Source organism: Psammomys obesus, unplaced genomic scaffold, assembly GCF_907164565.1.
Source record: "Psammomys obesus unplaced genomic scaffold, mPsaObe1.curated_primary_1811, whole genome shotgun sequence".
NCBI lineage: Eukaryota > Metazoa > Chordata > Mammalia > Rodentia > Muridae > Psammomys > Psammomys obesus.
This window is the reverse complement of record NW_026585644.1, coordinates 15272150-15290636: the sequence shown is the minus strand read 5'-3', so window position 1 is coordinate 15290636 and position 18487 is coordinate 15272150. Positions and strand designations below refer to the sequence as shown.

At 49.3% G+C, this 18487-nt stretch overlaps 1 protein-coding gene across 1 annotated transcript in view; it reads right to left on the bottom strand.

The window, feature by feature from the left end:
* Positions 1-18487, bottom strand: part of Trappc12 (trafficking protein particle complex subunit 12) — a 61317-nt gene that overhangs the window by 1711 nt on the left and 41119 nt on the right. Inside the window, exons 7-10 of the mRNA XM_055624980.1 lie at positions 11407-11479; positions 9238-9311; positions 4767-4865; positions 243-343 (exon numbers count right to left, since the gene is read on the bottom strand). Of these exons, the coding sequence (XP_055480955.1) occupies positions 243-343; positions 4767-4865; positions 9238-9311; positions 11407-11479 (347 nt within the window). The remainder of the gene's footprint in view (positions 1-242; positions 344-4766; positions 4866-9237; positions 9312-11406; positions 11480-18487) is intronic.

Here is an 18487-nt window from a genome sequence, read left to right as displayed (position 1 = left end):
CCAGTATGCTACCTGGCCTGAGGCTCCTGCGTCTAGCACTGAGGACAGCTGGGAGAAAGACACACCCCAATCTGTGGGCCAATGAGATGGCTCAGCAGGTTAAGTCACCTGCTGTCCTTTGAGCACCGAGTTCAGTCCCTGGAGCTCCTGTGTGTCGGAGCCAACTCTCCACAGTTGTCCTCTGAGCTCAGCATGCACGTGTACATGCATACACACAAAGTAAGTAAGTAGAAGATATTTACCTGTTCATTAGAACCATTATTTTGCCCTGCAGTCCATCTAACTTCTGCGTTACTTTCTCAACGTCTTGAAAGTATTTTTCAGCTGTTTTTATGTCTCCAATCTGCTTTGACAAAGTTAACCAGTCACTTTAGCTGATAGGTTAAAAGAGATGTAAATGTAAAGTCCCACTTGCTCCCCAGTATCATGTCAGAATAGGAAGTCCCCTGTATGTTACGGAGTGGATCCCAGAGCCCACCCAGTGAGCAGGAGACATTTAAGACAGAATTTCAGGTTAGCATCCAGTAATAAACCAAAATCACTGAAGTGTCTGGCTGAAGTCTTACAACTTCGCAGCTGTGCCCCTGAGAATAAGTTCTGGCACAGTATTAAGTAAAAACAAACTTTGGTATAATACAACAGTCCTGATTTCTGGGGTATTTTTGGCTGGGGACAGAGGAGATGCCACAGGTTTCCCAATTTCAAAGTATTACAGAATCCTACTGTAAAAATAAATGAAGAGACCCACTGGCATCCCTTGTGAGGAAACCAGCCCCCTTGAACAAAGCAGGGACTATTAGGATAGGCACCCAGGGAGATGAAAGGAACTCTTTCTCTAGGGGAAGTGAAGTTCTGACCTTTCCTTATCCGATTCAGCCTTGGCTCTCCAGAATGATGGGGAGCATCAGGATGATATGGAGCTGAGATATCCAGGCATCATCCATGCCCTTCTTTTGCCTTAAGAGTATGAAGGGAAACCAGTGCTCTAAGCTAGGCTTGCAGCGAGAAGGAAGAAATAAAAGATTCTGTCTCACAACTTTACACACACAGGTAAGGGGCAGACAAATGAACCCTGTGTTTAGGGTCTGCCTGAAGGTCATGCCAAAAGTCCCACAGAATACCATCTTTTGATCATGCTGTACCTCATTTTAATAACAACCATGTTTGCCTCCTAACGAATGCCTGGAGGATCCCTGAGGGATTGAGCTGTGTGAGTTCTCGATTTTGGCAAAGTCCATTTTATATATTAGGAGGCTTGTTCTGGCTGTCTCAGCCCGGTAGCTCTCCTCTTTGGCAGCACCCTTGGGCTGACTTCTCTCCTGCCTTCTGTTGTTTGTAGGGAGTCAGAGCTCTGGGGAGCAGACTATTAGCTACCTATCTGCAGGCCTGCTTTTGGAACCAGAGTGAGTTCCTCCTGAGTGATTCTAGAGTACTCAGGTTAGGGCGGCATGGGGGAGATAGAGACTGAGGTCCTACCTGGTGGAATGGTAATGGACAATTAGTGTGACTGCTGTATCCACAGTGGCCCTCTGCCTGAGAAGGCAGAACCCCTGTCTACCCAGCAATAGGCATGGGGGACAAGTGGAAGGAGCTCTCCTAGCGTGGGCCCATCTCACTGGCTGTGCTGGGGATGAGGTCAGCCTTGGTTGAAACACTTCAGCCTTCACATTGAGTTCTTGAATAGACATCTCCCCATTTGTTTTTTTTTTTTTTTCCCCTTACAATCACTTCTTGCCACACAACGGCTCAAAAACTAATCAAGAAAAGTTTTTGTATTTCCTGGGGAGGGGCTGACACCTTTGCAAGCCGGAGGCCATTCCTTTCTAAGCAGTTTTTTTGAGGTCTGACTGCTGGCTAATGAGCTGCACGTATACAATACGGATATTTAATGTGATATCCAGGACATAGCAGGGTGTACAGTCGCCATCCGGCAGGCATCCTAGGGCCACTGTGTACCACTGTTCCCCACCTGCTCCTACTATGGCTGCAGTTCGAATCAGCCAGCCCTGTCTGTTTTGCTGCCTCCATCCCTGACATGCTCAAGCCTCTTCTGCAACTCCCCATTGTGGTCCAGCATTCCCTTCTGGCTCCCTGCAGTCCCCTGTGGTCTGGCACCTTCCTGGCTTTCCAGTGAACTCTGACAGTCATGGGCATCCTGCTTTGAAGGTCATAAGTACCCTCTTGTCCTGCTCTGGACAGCAGAGCTGCTTTCACACAGTGGCATCCATTGGCTACTACACTTCCATGGAGGTTCAAAAGCTACCTTGCTGGTGTGAGTAATGACCTCCCAAGACCCATGTGAAAAGATCTAGAGGGGCAGAGTCTGAGCTGGAGAGAAGTAACTTCAAAGGATGAATGCTCCAGATGTCCAGAGACTAGATTGCTCTGCTTTGCCTTTGGATTGTCTGAGAAGCTCCCGCCTACAGGCATCTCCAGCCTTCTGTGAATGGGCTTCCTCGATGTGGAATCCCTCTCATGTCCACTTCCCTCCCCCTAGCCACTGTCCACCTGCCTTCTGAGCAGAAGGCACACATGGTCTGCAGGATGCTGTGTGTGACGGTGACATCCAAAGGCCTGAGAGTTTCAAATATGCAGATGCCACCTGGTCTTATTGAAGGCTGGCAGGGAGTGTGGGCAGGAGGTAGTCACGCCTGTGGGGACAGGCAAAGGCATTGAGAGTTCCCCCATGTCTGGGAACTGAATCAAAAATAAGCCCTTGATTGTGCTGCATGCCTGAGCTGGGTTTCCAGCTGTTATGCGAATGGCACACAGCCCACAGAGGTCACCCTCTGCTCACAGCCAGACTTGCTCTGTGCCCATCTCGGAAACAATGAAGACTGCTCTTCAGAAAAAAGCACCCTGAAGAATCACAACAGACGGTTTGTAGGCAGGACACCCAGCCGAGGCTAGAGGAGGGGCATGTGCCTCTGGGGCACTCATATTTGTCAAAGTTGCCTTCCTCTGTGGTCCAGCAATTGTGTGGGTGATTGATTACGGCTCACTTGTTCTTAGGTCACACAAAATCTTAGAAAAACCTTAAAAACAAATTTAATACAAGTATGATGCCCACAGAGAAGGTGTGCGGTAAGCTCCAAATTCACCTATGTGAGATTATCCGGGAACCCACTGTCTGTCATTTACTTCATCTTGGTTACTGCAGTCCCCCCTTGTTGCCAAATTTCCCTCACAGCCTTCTGCACATTTGTATACAGTGTCCACTTCTATTCCCACTCTTGAGCATCATGACAGAAAGCGCCTTGCCTTGTTTATATCAATGTCCACTTTTCAGCACTCTGGTGTGCTTTCCCAGACTTAGCAGCCAGGCACCGCCTCTGAGAACATGTGTGTGCCTCCACATTTGGTTTCACACACTCAAAGGCAAGAATGGCTGTGGAGGGCTGCACTCTGCTGACTCATCAGGGTGGGGTAGCCAGGTATCTTTAGCCTTGCCATGTCATGCTGATGAGGACCTCAGTCTGCTGGGATGGCTGCAGAGGAAGCTGCTCCTCTTTTTCACTGAAGACTGGCCAGTTATTCTCGTGCACTGAGGGGCAAGAGAATGGGTGCAAGATGCAGATGCCAGCACCACAGCGGTGCCCAGGAGTCTTAGTCCTGAAGATCAGCCTTCTTTGGGCTTTGATTCCTAGGCTCAATGGACACTACACCTCTCATTTGGAGCATTATGTCCAAAAGACAAAGGCTCTCCTTTGTCTTGGATCCTGAGGTGGAACACTGGCCTGTAGCACTCCCTAAGGCCAAAAGGCCCAGCCTACTTCTCAGCAAGCCTGCTGCCCTTATGTTTTGCCTTTTTTCTATCTGCTGAGGACACTACCCCTCTCTCCCTCCAACAGCGGCACTGGCTGACACCTGTATCACCCACAGGCTTTCAATACCAGTGAGCCATTGGCCTCCTCTGATTGGTAGATCACATTCAAGATGGAGTAAGGGCACCCATTATCCTCTCATGCACTCAACATTAAACAGCTCCAGCTCAGTACTGAAGTCAGTATCATCCCATAAGCATTTACATTCCTTATGTAACATAGCTTTCACGGTGGAGATGTGGTCTTTGAGGGACTCTCATCCTTGGGGCCACCAATTTCCCACTCTGCACAAGTACTTTCAGTATTCCAGATGTGTGCACAGATGGCAGGAGTCAGGCGACACAGGACTCTGTACCCAGGAGACCCAGACTCCTAGGTGCCAGGAAGGCATTCTAGCTACAGATGCTGTTAAGGTGTGGTGGCCATGTAGCCTGCAGAAAACTGTGAGGTCACGAGAGGAGTTGTGCTTGACTCCTGTGACCTGTGTGGGTTGGCTTTTTCTCCTCTTGCCCTTAGCTGTCCTTGACCCACCCACCTTTCCTGTATTCAGAGGCTCTCAAGGGACAGACACAAGGCCCATATGTTGGGCAGCCTGCAGTAGGAGAACATGATCCTGGAACTGACAGGAAGACACATCAAATATTAGAGAGCCTGGCTGAGGGCGGCTGAGCCTCTGTCTAACGGCAGCCACTGTGTCAGGGTACACTTGAGTGTTCCCAACAGCAGCAGCAGTTTAGCAGATGTCCCTACCTGCAACAGGACAGAAGGTCACCCAATAGAATCATTGCAAAGAACACCTTAATGGTCACATTAATTTTAAGTGAAATAATTCCCTTACTGCTCCCTGCTTGTGGAAGTTCTGCGGGACAGAATTTCCAGGCAGCCCTACTGGGCTGCAGCTGCCATCCTCAGCTTTTGGGCTGTCAGCCGTGTGGCCAGTACCTGGAGGAGGATGCGGCCGATGCCACTTAGCAGCTGTGGCTCCTGCTCCGGGTAGTACTTGATTACTGTGCGGTAGGCGTCTACGGCAAGCACATAGTCCTGTGGCAAGAGACCAAGAGCATGCAGTGAGCTGCAGAAGCTGTGCAGCTGCGCACAGCGCATTATGGACCAAGCGCGCTCTCGCACACACGCACGCGCACACACACACACAGCAGGCCAGTGCCGACCATCCCTTCCACGCTGATGTACTAAGCACTCCGACTTCTGTGTGACACACTCCTCTGTCATCACAGAGACTCGAGCTAGAATCAGGCCCAAAGCTGCCTTTCACCCCACTTCCTAAGCAGAAGCCAGAGGTCCCTCATTGGGTCCGCCCCTTTTTTCTGGCAGAGTTCTTGTTAGGACTCATGGTTCTGTACCATCTCATCTCCAGACACATACACCATACTTTGAAAGTGTCTCAGGCATTTTCTGTGCTTGATATTAAGGTGAAATATCTGTACTGAAACCACCTACCAATCATGCTTGCTATGACGGTCTGGGCATATGGCTGTCACTGCTTCCTATAATGTCCTGCACTCACCACTGCACTGTGGAGACAAGTACATAGAGGCCTAGAAGGTGCCGGGCTTGCTGTCTGCACCCTGCACTGTCTGTCTTCAGTGCCAGAGCTCTGTGCACCTTCCTAGCGTGCACCTTGCACTGACCCTGCCTGCAGCCCCTCATTGAGGCGCAGGCTGTCTACCACCCAGCTGGTGTCCATTTCCCGCTTTTGGTCCACAGTACAAAAATGTATGAGAGTCAGTCTTAGTGAGAGCGGTGCTGCCTATTACAAGGCTCAGGTCAGCTCCTCCTACTGTAGCTGAGCACCCGAGCAAGCTCTGTGGAAGGAACCGTGCTGAGCACTTACTTCCTCCCAGTTACACTGCATGGTGACCAGTCCGGGCCACCACCGCTGATTTCCTCCTAACCCTTGGATTCTGGAAGGTATTTCATTTCTGCATTCTAGACTTTCGGTTTCTCCAAACTGGGACTACAGTTGCTGAGCTTGCTAATTGGGAGGTTATAAAGACAGACGACAAGTAAAATTCCAGTTTGGCAGGGGGGGAATAAAAAAGAAGACTCTCCAGTCTGGTACCTTCAAGTGCAGCTCGTTAAAACTAATTTTATTCAAGGCCTGATGCTCACAAAGAGCCAGACCACACATGCCTTGATTCCCTCTCCTGCCACGTTTTGCTGCCTGTCACTGCTGCCCGAGTTCGGGCTGTCTTAGTTCTAGTTATGCCAGCAGGTGCTCGTGTGAGCACGTGCAGGTCCACGTGTGTACCATGCACACACACGAGGTGTACGAAGAGAAGGCCCTTGACGACTCCTCTGCCTTTGGGAAGCCAGGGTCATGGTTGGGAGGACACACCATCCCTGTGCAGCCTGTCTTATGGTCAGGGTTGCTGCACAGATGAGTAGCAGGCAGTCTTACTTTCCCCAGGAGGGTCTTGGTTCTTGCAGTCCATCCTGGTGTCCCCCTCTAACCTGGTATGTACCCTTAGATTTGGTTTTAGTTAGCAAGGGCGGGCTGTGCTGAGCCACAGTGCTGCACCTGACCACTCATGCTCCATTCTGCCCGGGGTGCTTCTGATGGACAGCTGTGGACAGGGCCAGCATGCCTGGGCAGCAAGTCCTAGACCTTTTGATTGGTATTACTGCCTTTCAAACCTGCCAGGGGTCAGGGGTTCATGCTACTGAGGATGGTGTAGCAGAAAAAAAGAGACTTTAAATATACCCATTATATATAAATATTTTGAATCTGAGTCTTACTGTGTAGCTCTGTACACCTGTAACTACACAGCCCAGGCTTATCCTGAATTCTCAAGAGATCCACCTGCTTTTGCCTCCCAAGTGTTGGGATTAAAGGTGTGTGCTCTCACACACCTTTACTGCCCTCCTGGGAGGAAGGGTAGACTCACAGGCTTGGGAACAATGAGAGAAAGCAGTAGCAGAGAAAGGATTGTCAGACAGGTGCCAGAGGCATCAGTGTTATGTCAGCAAGCCTCAAGGTTTAGGGTGAGCTTGTTGGAGGGAGGGTTTAGACCTGTGTAGAGGATCTGGCTGGTTCCTATTCAGTGAAATTGCTCATTCTGGGAAGCTGGTGGGCCTCTTTAAAGGAATGTGGCTGACAGCAGCTTCTTGGAGAGTGCCCACCCTACTCTTCTGACTATACCCACGATCCTTGAAAGGACACACAGACACCCATACTTGGGCAAAAGCACCTACCCCGACCTGCACCTAAAAGCTGCTCTTCGTGGCTAAGTGACTGCTACACTATGCCAATGGCCATTGTATCACCACAGGCTTCAGGTAGTGTGAGCTAACAAAGAGGAATCGTCCTGTGTGTGGCAGGCTCTTTCTCACAAAGGAGAGGCCATAACAGGTGGTGTGTTGTGCAGGAGGTACGGGACATGGAGCTGGATAGTGTCCAATGGAGGCTATAGCCCCAGGCAGATTTCCTCCAGGGGCACAGGTACTTCACAGCTCCTGTGAGGCTCAAGGGCATCATGTATATATGAACTTGTCTTGCAAGTGAGTACTTGCAAGATGTATGAGTACTTGCAAGATGTACTATGGGATACTCAGAACGGGAAAGTTAAAAGGCTGATTAACTAGGTCACTGTTAGCAAGGCACACAGGCCCCAGCAGTGCAGCTCAACTACTGTGGCAATACTGGTTGTGCCCACTAGATGGCAGCAGAATGCATGTGCTTGCATCCACTTTACTTGCAACATTTCTTTCCTTTAACTCATGAAAATCAAGATTAAACCAAATTTTTAACCTAAATTGCACCCATTGTGGAAGTAGTTTTGAAACCTGAAAATCCATACTGAGTCTGTGGTGGTGGGATGGCAGAGGTAGACGTTTGGTGCCTGTGCCTACATTGCTGGTGGTATCACCACTGCAGGAAAACAAAGAGAAGTGTTTTTGTTACAGGGTTTTCTAACAGAGCATCTCAGAAATTCAAGCTGAAGCCCGACAGACTAGTGTCTGGCAGTGGAGCAGTAACTGCCTCCCCTGAGGATCTTCAGCTTCTGGCTTGCAATACCAGTGCTGCAAGCCTAAGAAGGCCTGGCAGCCAAGACTCAGACTTTCAGATGCCACTGGATGCTCATGGTGGCATCTAAGGTTGCCACTGGCCACAGTAGTGCTAAGTGAGAGACCTCATAGGGGACAGAGGGACAGAAGGAAGCAAGTCTCTCTCTGGCTGAAGGCTGTAGCACATGGGGGAGGGGACAGGCTCTGCAATGATGTCACCAGGGAGGAGGAAGAGGAGGCAGAGGAGGCAGAAGAAGGAGGAGGGTTGAGGCCAGGAACAAAGCAACCCAACAGGCAACAGGCCCTGTGCAAACATCTCAGACACAGAATTAAAAAAAAAAAAAAGTGTTAAAAATTAGGAAAGAGCTGTGAAGATGAGAGCTAGGAGAGATTTAGGAAACCCATTCTTCCCGTGTCAAGGTCACCTACCAGATGAGCCTGGCCTGCCTGTCCACACCCAATGCCACACATCACAGACCTGCAGAGGTGCAGAGGATGCATGCTGTTCCATGGCTGGGCAGTGGCCACACACTTTCCTGCCAAACCCAAGGACATGGCCATGTGGAGGGCGGCCAGTCAGGCTGAAGCGAAGAACACGTTACTCCACTTGGTAACCTGCCTGCTGGCGGATGCTCAGAGCAGGATGACCTTGGCTGTGGGAGGAGTGATGAGCTGTCTCACCACAGCTCGGAAGGTGTTAACGGTGCTGCTCTTGGCGTCTGCTGCTGACAGATTCTGTGGCAGCTTCAGTGCCTGCAGCTGGCAGCGAGGCCGCCAGCTCTGTGGCAGGCCAGCCGTGCCCAGGGCGGGAGGTAAGCCAGGCATGGGAAGTATTTGAAACAAGAGAGAAGCCTGAAAACACGGCTGCCTCGGCAGGCAGGGCCTATGTGGAGAACAGACTGAAAATACAGTGACTGACAGCTCGGCTGGGCTTCCTGATTCACACTGGCTCCGCAGGTGGAAAGCTCAGGGTGAGCTCCTCACAAGTGGGTCTGGTGGGAACACCTGCCTTCAGATGGCAAAACCATCAATCACTAAAAAAAAACAAATGACCCTCATCCTAAAAGAAGGAGAACAAAGGACACTTTCTGGATGAAGTTCAGAGGAAAACAGGGGTGGAATGAGCAGTTTTAATTAGACCATTTAGACCTAGGCCTGCGCAATTAAATTCAGTAATGTAAACCATTTCTGTGGAAATTTCAAAAAGACAAGTTAGGCCCCCAAGTGTGAGTGAACTCTACTGAGCAATCTAGGCCATGATGAGCACTGCTGAGGCCCATGGCCCACTTCGTCGTCAGGCCTGTCGGAACACACAGCACTTCCTTGCAGCTTCCTGCTGACACTGCCTTCTGGAACAAGGTGCTCTACAGATCAGCCGCCCACATACCTTCATCAGGAGCAGACAGTTTGCCATGGAATACAGCACTCGGCCCAGACGAGACCGCCACAGCTGAACAGAGGCTGCAGGAGAGACAGGCGTGAGTACGCACAAGCAAGCATGCTCTTTCCAGCTGGCAACCACTGCACCCTGTGTGCTAATTTCAAAGACAGCCCCTCCCCCTGAAAAGAAGTGTTCTTAGTGAGATGGCTGCAGTGGGCTCTCATGAGAGACCATCTCAACAGATGTCGAAAAAACAAAAAAATCCAAACCAAACCAAACCAAAAAGCCCCAGCCCAGCTCAGCTAGAAGACTGAGCAGAATCAGAGGCCCCCTTCTGAGCCAGACCCCAAGCCTGTGTGCACGCCTGATGCAGACCCGGCACATCTGCTGCCCGGGTGGAGGCCCCCACGCACACAGGCTGTGTCCAGCAGGCTCTGCAGAGGTCTGCTTGATGGCAGGAACTGACCACTGCCCCAGGCCTTTGGTCTCAGAGGGGAACGACAACACTGCCTTCTTCACAGGCTTTAGTGAGGGAGCACACGTGCACGTGAGGGCAGGAGCGATGGCCCAGCGGTTAAGCACTGGCTGCTCTTCCAGACGTCCTAGTTCAATTCCCAGCACCCACGTGGTGGCTCACAACCACCTGTAATGGGATCTGATGCCCTCTTCTGGTGTGTGAGGCTGGAGTGCTCATATACATAAAATAAATACATAAATATTACAGAAGTGCAATGTGACAGGACAGAAGCACTCCCACTTGCAGACAGGACAGGTCAAGTACTCACGGCTATGGATGCAGCAGCCAAGTGAACTGTCCCCCTCTGCTCACATCTGAGAGCAGCCATCTACTGCTTTAGAACCTTCACTGACCATTTATTTCTTCTTTGTCATGGGAGGGCCGACTGATAGTTTTTGAGGTCATCAGGAATAAGGGCTGAGTTGGGGACCATGCTGCTTGCATCAACTAGGGCAAGCTGACACATTCATGCCTTTGGGTTCAGACCCTAGTTATAGCAGGATACACCCATGTAAATGCACATATGCCTACACACATACACATCATATCGCACATGCAGCACCACATATTAATAACCCACACAGCGCACACACACACTTGGCCCTTCAAATCCAGGGAGTCACACACTTTCTCAGAGACTGGCTACTTGTTAGTATATTCAGCATACTGACTCTAGAATAACTGCTAAGGTAGAAATGTATACACAAAGTTCCCGTACTAGGGATATGGTTCCTATAGTCACATTTTAATGGTATTTGAAGTGCAGGTCTTTGGAAGGGTATTGGGAGGTTAGATCAAGTCCTTAGGTGGGGCCTTATCATGGCATTGGTGATTTTATTTATTTATTTATTTATTTATTTATTTATTTATTTATTTATTTATTTATTACTACTATTATTTTTTTTGGTTTTTTGAAACAGGGTTTCTCTATGTAACAGTCATGCCTATCCTGGAACTTACTTTGTAGATCAGGTTGACCTTGAACTCAGAGATCTACCTGCCTCTGCATTCTGAGTGCTGGGATTAAAGGCATGTGCCACCACACCTGGCCCTACTGGTGTTTTGTAAAGAGAGCTAAGAAGAAGCTTCATGTAATGCCCACTTCCTGCTACAATGCAGAAGACCTCATCACATGCCAACACCAACTCATGGACATCCCAGACTCCAGAACTGTGACTCTAATCAACTCTCTTCTTTATAAATTAACCAGGGTTGGGCTTTTCATTATAGCAAATGGAGAGACTGAGACAGGATCTTAGAGGCTGGTCTGCCCCTGCAGTCCACCATTGCCCATAGGGGAATTCTAAGACACCTTGAAAGATCAGGATGCTCAGCCACTAACAGTGTACAAACGGTGGCTCCCTTCCCCTTCCTTCTCAATGGGCTACCTCCTGCCATGCAAATGTGTCCTGGCAATAAAAACTCATCAGTGTACCAATGAACTGGGCTGGGCTGTTCTCAGAACCCATTTGTATTTCTCCTCATTAGGCAAAAACCCATGTTCCTCCTCTCATCTACCCAGAGTACAAATAGCTATACAGCTTTAGGGGAAATGGGTGAAGGGACCATTCTCTGTTGTCTAAGAATGAGAACCCGCTGTAACGTAGCACCTTGCACATCCTTGAGAGCTGTTCAGCTAACAGATGGGCAATGCTCACCTTGCCTGCTCTCCTGGGTGACGCTGCTCAGGCCACCGTCTTCAGCTAAGCCTTGCTCCAAGTTGGCCAGGATCTGCAGTCATTTCAAACAAGGAGAACAAAACTGTAAGTGGATTTGTGTCTACACTGTTATCATATATTCCAGACACAGCAAACTTCTCTAGTGAAAACTAGTCAGTCAAGAAATGTTCCTACAGATATATCTTTTGTGCTGTGATGACCACCAGTTACTTGGAGGGGATAAAAAGAGCAGGGACCCCACTTTCTGGTAGAAGATGGAATTTAGGTTTATGAGACTCATAAAGCATTCTTGGACACTGAACACACTGGGCGTTCAGTTTTGCTTTCATGAAAAGCATCAGATGTGTTACACTACACCCGAGAGTGATTAACTTCTGTGGCAACATCAGCCCCTTCCTCCAGGGGACCAGGGAGCCTACTGCCTTTCCCACCACACAGGGTAAATTCCATGAAGCTGTCACTTTGCATAGTTTTTATTGTTTGGTTAAAACCTTTCCATTGGTATTTGGGTTTTCCCTGAAAGAAGCTGCTATGGCCCCTATCACTTGAGGAGAGGATTTCAGGGTGAGAGTATATGTTAAGAGTAAAGACTAAGCCAGGCAGTGTTGGTGCACACCTTTAATTCCAGCACTTGGGAGGCAGAGGCAAGAAGATCTTTGTGAGTTCAAGGCCAGCCTGGTCTACAGAGTGAGTTTCAGGACAGCCAAGGCTACACAGTGAAACCCTGTCTCAAAAAACCAAAACCAAAACCACCCCCAACTCCCAAATAAGTAAAGACTATGTGTAGGATAAAAATGGGGATAATGTTAATGGACAAGCTTCTCACGCAGTCTGTCTGCTGTGTGAAAACCCCTGCCTGCCTTCCACCACCTGCTGGGAGACATCTCTCTAGCGGCTACCCTTAGGGGGCAGGTGGGCGGTGGAGTCTGTCTTCTCTGGACTCATCTGTGCTACACTGGGCACCCTCCTTTGTAAAGTCATTATCCTGTATAAGTAAGAGAACAGTTAGCTGTGGACTGTGACTTGGGACAAATGTGGGGCTCAGGACTGTGTGTGACCTTTGAGAGATTCAGAGGATAGACACGGGGTTCAAGACTGTGATCTTGGAGAGAAGCAAGGCAGTTCAAATGACATTTCCCAGCTAATTTGTCTTCTGGTAAGTAATCATGAAGCCAGAAACTGACAGGAAATAAAGTCTTACATTCCCTCAGGCTGGAGTAGAGGGAGCTGGGAAGAAAGGGAAGGGATAAGAGACGGCAGAGGGCACCAGCATTCAGGATTAGATCCTAGAACTCAGTGAACTAGGACAAAGGCTGGCATTTACATCTAAAAAAACACACACAAGGGGAAAGTGGCCAGTCTCTGGGTCTGAGGGGTACAGGGAGGTCTATGTGCAAAACTGTGTTCCAGGTCTAACACACCGCCTCTCTCAGAATACACCCAATCTCTGTATTAGACATTCAGGGCTGGGGGAAGGCTGCATCTCTGTAGCCCTGGATAGCTCAGCCAGCACTCACTGGGAGGGTGGAAGCAGCCTGCTGTTCTGGCTCTGAAGGAGAAGTGGTACACTTCAGAGGAGCAACAGCAGCAGAAACATCCTGGGAACAAGGAGGGACTTCCCATTGCAGTGTGTGAAGAAGCACAAATGGAAGCTATTGGCAGTGGAGGCAGCAAAGCGAGAGCCACCGAGGACTCTCTACCACCTGCTCTGGGATCTTTTGGTCTTGTGACAGTCTGGGGAATCTTCTTTAGATGTGAAATGATCCCAACAGGCTCACTGGTTAATGCCCATGTCCTAAGCTGGTGGTGCTACTGTGATTTCTAGAAATGCCAGGAAGAAGGGCTTAGCTGGTGGAAGTAAGGACTGGGAAAAGGTCCTTGGGACTATCTAGTCTGGTCATTTACGCTAGAGTGAACTGCTTGTGCCATTCAATCTTCCTGCGATGCTCTGAAGCGCATATGGCCAGGTGACTAGCCTGAACCCTCTGAAGCTATGAATCAAAACAAACCTTTGTTCCTCAAGGTGGTTTGTGCTGGGTACTGGGTCACAGTACTTTTGAGAAAAGCAACTAACATAGTACATGTCTACACATAGCAGGAGGTGCTAGAGCAGGCTACATCCTTTCTCAACTCCTGAGATGGGTAAAGGGTGAGCAGCTCCAGGGTTTGCAGGCCACTAAGGGGCTTCAGGAAGGACAGCTACCCAAGGTTCTGGCCACAGACATGAGAAGGGCATGTCCAGTGCAGTTTTCCGATCCGAGGTGGCCATATCGGCACCATTTAGAAAATGTAGATACTGCAGGGAAAGGCTGAATTTGTGAATATGGTGTGGTTGCAACCCCACCCACAGGTACATCTTGCCCTGGAAGCAAGATTAACCATCAGCTAGACCCCACCGAGGAGGCACAACGTGCCACAGTGCCCTGGACCATGCCCTGAAGGCAGAGAGGTCCCTGTTATGTGTGGGTGGTGGAATGATATTGCCTTGATCCAGGTCTACTGTATTTGACCGGGTAAACCTAAAGGTGAAAGGATTTCTTTCAGCTCTACCAAATTTAAAAAAAGAACACACTGTAGCCAAGGCCCACAATGCCCACATCTGTCTGGAGATGAGACAGGGTCTGCAGTTGTATGGGCCCATTTGTTCCTTCATCCTGAAGCCCATAGCTGCCCATCCTCAGAATCTGCATGTGACAGGTGATGGATGACACTATGGCAAAGGTGCTGGCAAGCAATGCCACAGAAGTAGGCAATCTTCTAATCTAGGACATGGGTCTCCAGAGGGAGATAGAAGCTATGATCACAGGTTAGTAGGATAGCTTATTTTGTAATTAAAAAAAGAGGGAGGGGTGAAGTGGAAGTTTCTGGTTTCTTTGAAGATGCAGTTGAGTCATGTGATGTTTTGCTGGATGCTGGCTTGTGAGAGGGCATTTTGGCCAGCTGAGAATATCCGTGGGTAGACTGAGAAGAGGTCATATATAGGGGCCCACACACAGTGAGACATCACTTTTTGGGTCAACATTGCTGCACTGATCTTTGTGCTTTGACCTTGACTTTGTAGAGAGAAGTGTTCCAGAGAACTTCTCAGTGCAATCCAACTGAGTCTTGCAGTTTTTGCTGGCTTGTTATGCTGATGAGTGTTTTTGTTTGGTGTTGGTCTTTGGACTGGACTGCTAGTACCTGGACAACAAAGAGTGGACTACCTCAAGGAATTACTTCTAAAAAGAGAAAAATTCCCGAGAACTTGGGACAATCCAATTGAGTCTTGTGGTTTTCAGTGATTTGTCCCATTCTTCTGAATTGTGCTGATTCCTGTTGCTGTCTGGTCCTGGCCTTTGGACTGGACTGCTAGGATCCAACGAAGAGTGGACTCATCCCAAGGAAATACTTCTAAAACGTCTACAACCCTCTCTACCTAATAACCTTCTTTCTCCCCTACCTCAGTGGTGGAAGGGAGATATAAGTGTTTAAGAACCCTAAATAAAGTAGGTGAAACAAAACAAAGGAGACTTGAGTGTGTCCATGTGGGTGAATGGGCTGCACACCTCACCCTCACCTCAGAGAGCTGCCCTGTGAACTGCAGGGAGTCACAGATGTGACACTTGTGGCCAGAACACAATTCCTCTTCCCCCAGACGTTCACTGCTTGTGTGGAGGAGGCAGAGCTACAGTGGTTAATCTCCAGGCACTGGGAGATGCTGCTTCAGGTTAAGGGTAACTTAAGTTTTTCATCTCTAATTTCTATTTTTCACCTGGATGCCCCAACACACCTTTCTCATCTGCTGCATCACAGACTATGGGGCTCCATGGAGAATGCACTCACAGTGTTTTGTAAACTTTAAAAGTGCCCAGGGAAAATTAATTACACAGAGCAGCAACAAGAAATTAATTTTTTTTTTCCTCCACTCCCTCAGATTTTTCCTGTGGTCTTTTTCTGCCTTCATCCTTGTAACAAATATAAAAGGGTTAGAAATGTGTGATCTGGGAGCGATGAGGCTAATACTTGCTGACTGCTAAGTAGTAAGTGGGTCTCTGAAACTTCTGGGAGCTTTATCAGCAGGCTCTGCGAGATGCTGTGGAGCAAGGTGAGAGCTGCAGCCTACACTGGGGCCTGTAGGGAGTGCTTTCTCCAGACATCTGACCCTCAGCTCTTGGAGCCATGAGCTCACACCAGGGTTTCAGGCTCCTCAACTGTCAAGGAGAAAGAATGGAGGGCAGGGTTCCCCTGAAGCATGCCAAAGGCCTACCCATCCTTAAGAATCACACATCCTAGCCAACCAGCCACTTTCCCCCTTCAGTGTCACAGAAGGACAGACAGCAAGAATAAGAGACAAAGATAGGAAACAGAGGAAGATGAGAATGGGAAAGGAACAAGAGAGAAGAAAAGGGGTAAGGGAAAAGGGGAAGGGGTGTTTGGCACAAAGGCCTGCCTCTGGATAGGGAGGAGACAGACATGGCCCATGGCAAATGACAGTTTATAAAGGTAAAAGGGGAAACCCTGGTTTTTAATTTTAACTGGGCCTGTTAATTAAGGTGGGCAAAAGGCGGTTTAATTGTTTGACTTTAATACTTTGATAACTGGACCTTGGTAGTCAGCCTCAGTAGAAGGCAGTAGCCAAATAAAGGACTAGACCCCGGTGGCTAGCTTTAGGAATGTAATCTAATGGTTTTTAGCAAGGCAGAGGGAATGAGGGAGAAGGGCATGGCCTGCCAGAGCCATGTTTGCCATGCTTGAGCTGGCTAGAGTCCTTTCAGGCACATGCACCCAGAGGCATCTCTCCTATGGCCCTTCCCACATACTGACGGAAATCTCAAGTCTCTGTCTCCTTCAGGGCGACCCTGGAGAATGGTTTCCTCCCAACAGTTTGTTTCCTGCATTTTCAGTAGAGTGGTAACACATGATCCAGCAACGCAACAGCCAAAAGGAATGATACTCGTTTTCCCACAGGTGCCATATTCCTGCAGCGCTGCCCACAAGACAGGTGAGGGTACAGAGGACATGTGTTGGCTGCACACAACTGAGTGGTGCCGAGGAGGAGAGAATGGAATTCTGTCACCTGCTGCAACATCGATGGAAAGGGAGGGCAGAATGGCCTGTTTGCTCCCCAGGTAGAACTTCGGAGGAATATCTGAGTGTGGAGGTGTCAGAGGTGGGCAAAGGAGGCTGCATTTGCATGCACTGAAATACAGCGCCCCAAACCATCAACAGGTGCAATTAACCCACAAATAACAAATTAAAGAAACCGCTTTAAGCCATAGAGTAATTTTCTAGGCAGCAGCTGATCACAGCCGTGCAGCTGAGTCAAGGTTACCTTGCACTGCTTTCAATTTAGGGCTTCCCATGAGAAGCAGTGAGCCGAGACACTTTAGAATTTCAGTTCATTCAATCTGCACAGCCTGAAATGTATCCCTCATTGCATGTCTTACGAGCTCACACTGTAATCAAGTTCAGTCATGGGATAAGGTACTTGGAACTGAGTGGGCAGGTCTTGCGAGGAAGCATGGGTAAAACATGGGGGTGGAAGAGAGGGCTCCGGACTTGGGGGTCTCTCTGATGTGGGGGAGGGGCTCCTCTAGATCCTGGGTCCTGGGCACATCCTGGATTGGATCTGGTAACAGATTGCATCCCCACAATGCAGACAACTATCACTACACATGCACAGCATAGGAAGGCTATGTGTCCAAGGGGAGATGATGTCTTGAGTGACCTTGGCACCCTGCTTGAATCCGTGGCCAGCCACTATCATTTTTGTCACAGTATTTAAAAAAGGCCATGTGTAACCTATACATACTCAATGGACCCAGATCTCTGCTTTGACTTTTACAGTTACCTGAGGACATGGCTCAGCAAGTTTCCTAACTTGTTCCATACAACTCTGGGCTGGGGCCATGGCCTGCAAGAGGCTGTCACGGGTGAGGCATGGTGTAGTCATGAGGCCTCAGCCCACAGACAGATCATGTGAGAGGGACACAGACTCAAGGGCCCTCTTTGTTTTGACTAACAGGCAGGACTTTCTACCTTTACCATTGCCACCTGGGGACCTCCTGGAAAGTGGGCTCCCCACAGGGTTTTCTCGGGCATGTGGAGAATTCTCACGCAGCCCCCCACTGCTCCAGCACCGAGTGGTCACTAGCAGCATTGCTCAGCACAGCTGGCCAGGACTGTGGATGTTTCCACCCAGTCAGTCCTCACATCCATGTTTCCACCCAAAATGTCCTCACATCAATGCCTCTGAGACCTTTACACCTTGACAAACAAGGGGAGGGGGTGCTTTCTTTCTACTCAGAGCAGACTGAGGGAACGTATGTGCTGAGAAAAGAAAGGCAAAGAGGGCTGAGGAAGAAGTTTTCACTAGCCAGAAAGCCTCATTTTCTCTGGGTTCCCGTGTGTCCCTCTTCAGCCTTGGGGCCCATGTTTGATGTCTCAAGTCTCCGTAATGATGTGGCAGCACCCAGTGGCTTTATTTCCCATGCCCTGAGATTTGTAAAGGTGCCACTCAGAGGCTTCTGAAGTACATTTCCACTGTGAGCCCCACCAGGGCAGCAATCCTCCACACCCAGATGAAGGGAGGCACAGCTCCTTCACTGAGAACAATTTGCTCTGGGCAGACTCATGGGACCAGGAGCATGAGCAAAAGGACAGGGTTCGTGACCAAAGCCCAGATGGATGAGGCGGCCCCCATTTGTCCTTTCTACTTCTTTAATCCGCTTGTGGAATGTCCCCATCTTCTCTGATTAAGACAATTAATTTGCTCTCTGCAGGAGCGGCAGAAAAGTGGAACGAGGGAAGCATTTGTGTCAGGGGACACTGGAAGCGGGCAGACAACAGCCAACATCAGCCATCAGGGTGCTGCTGGCTGGCCTGCCTGAGCCCGCAATGAGGACAGTGGTGGCTGTTGTCCTGCATTTCTAACTTTGTCTACTGTAAAGCAGCAGAGGAAAAGTGTGCCCATCTGTCAGAAACCCCTTTTAGCAAAGACACCAACCCTTCTTGGAACAGAGCTCTCACACTGTCTTGACAGCCATCAGTAGAGAAGCAGGCCACACGCACATCCCACACA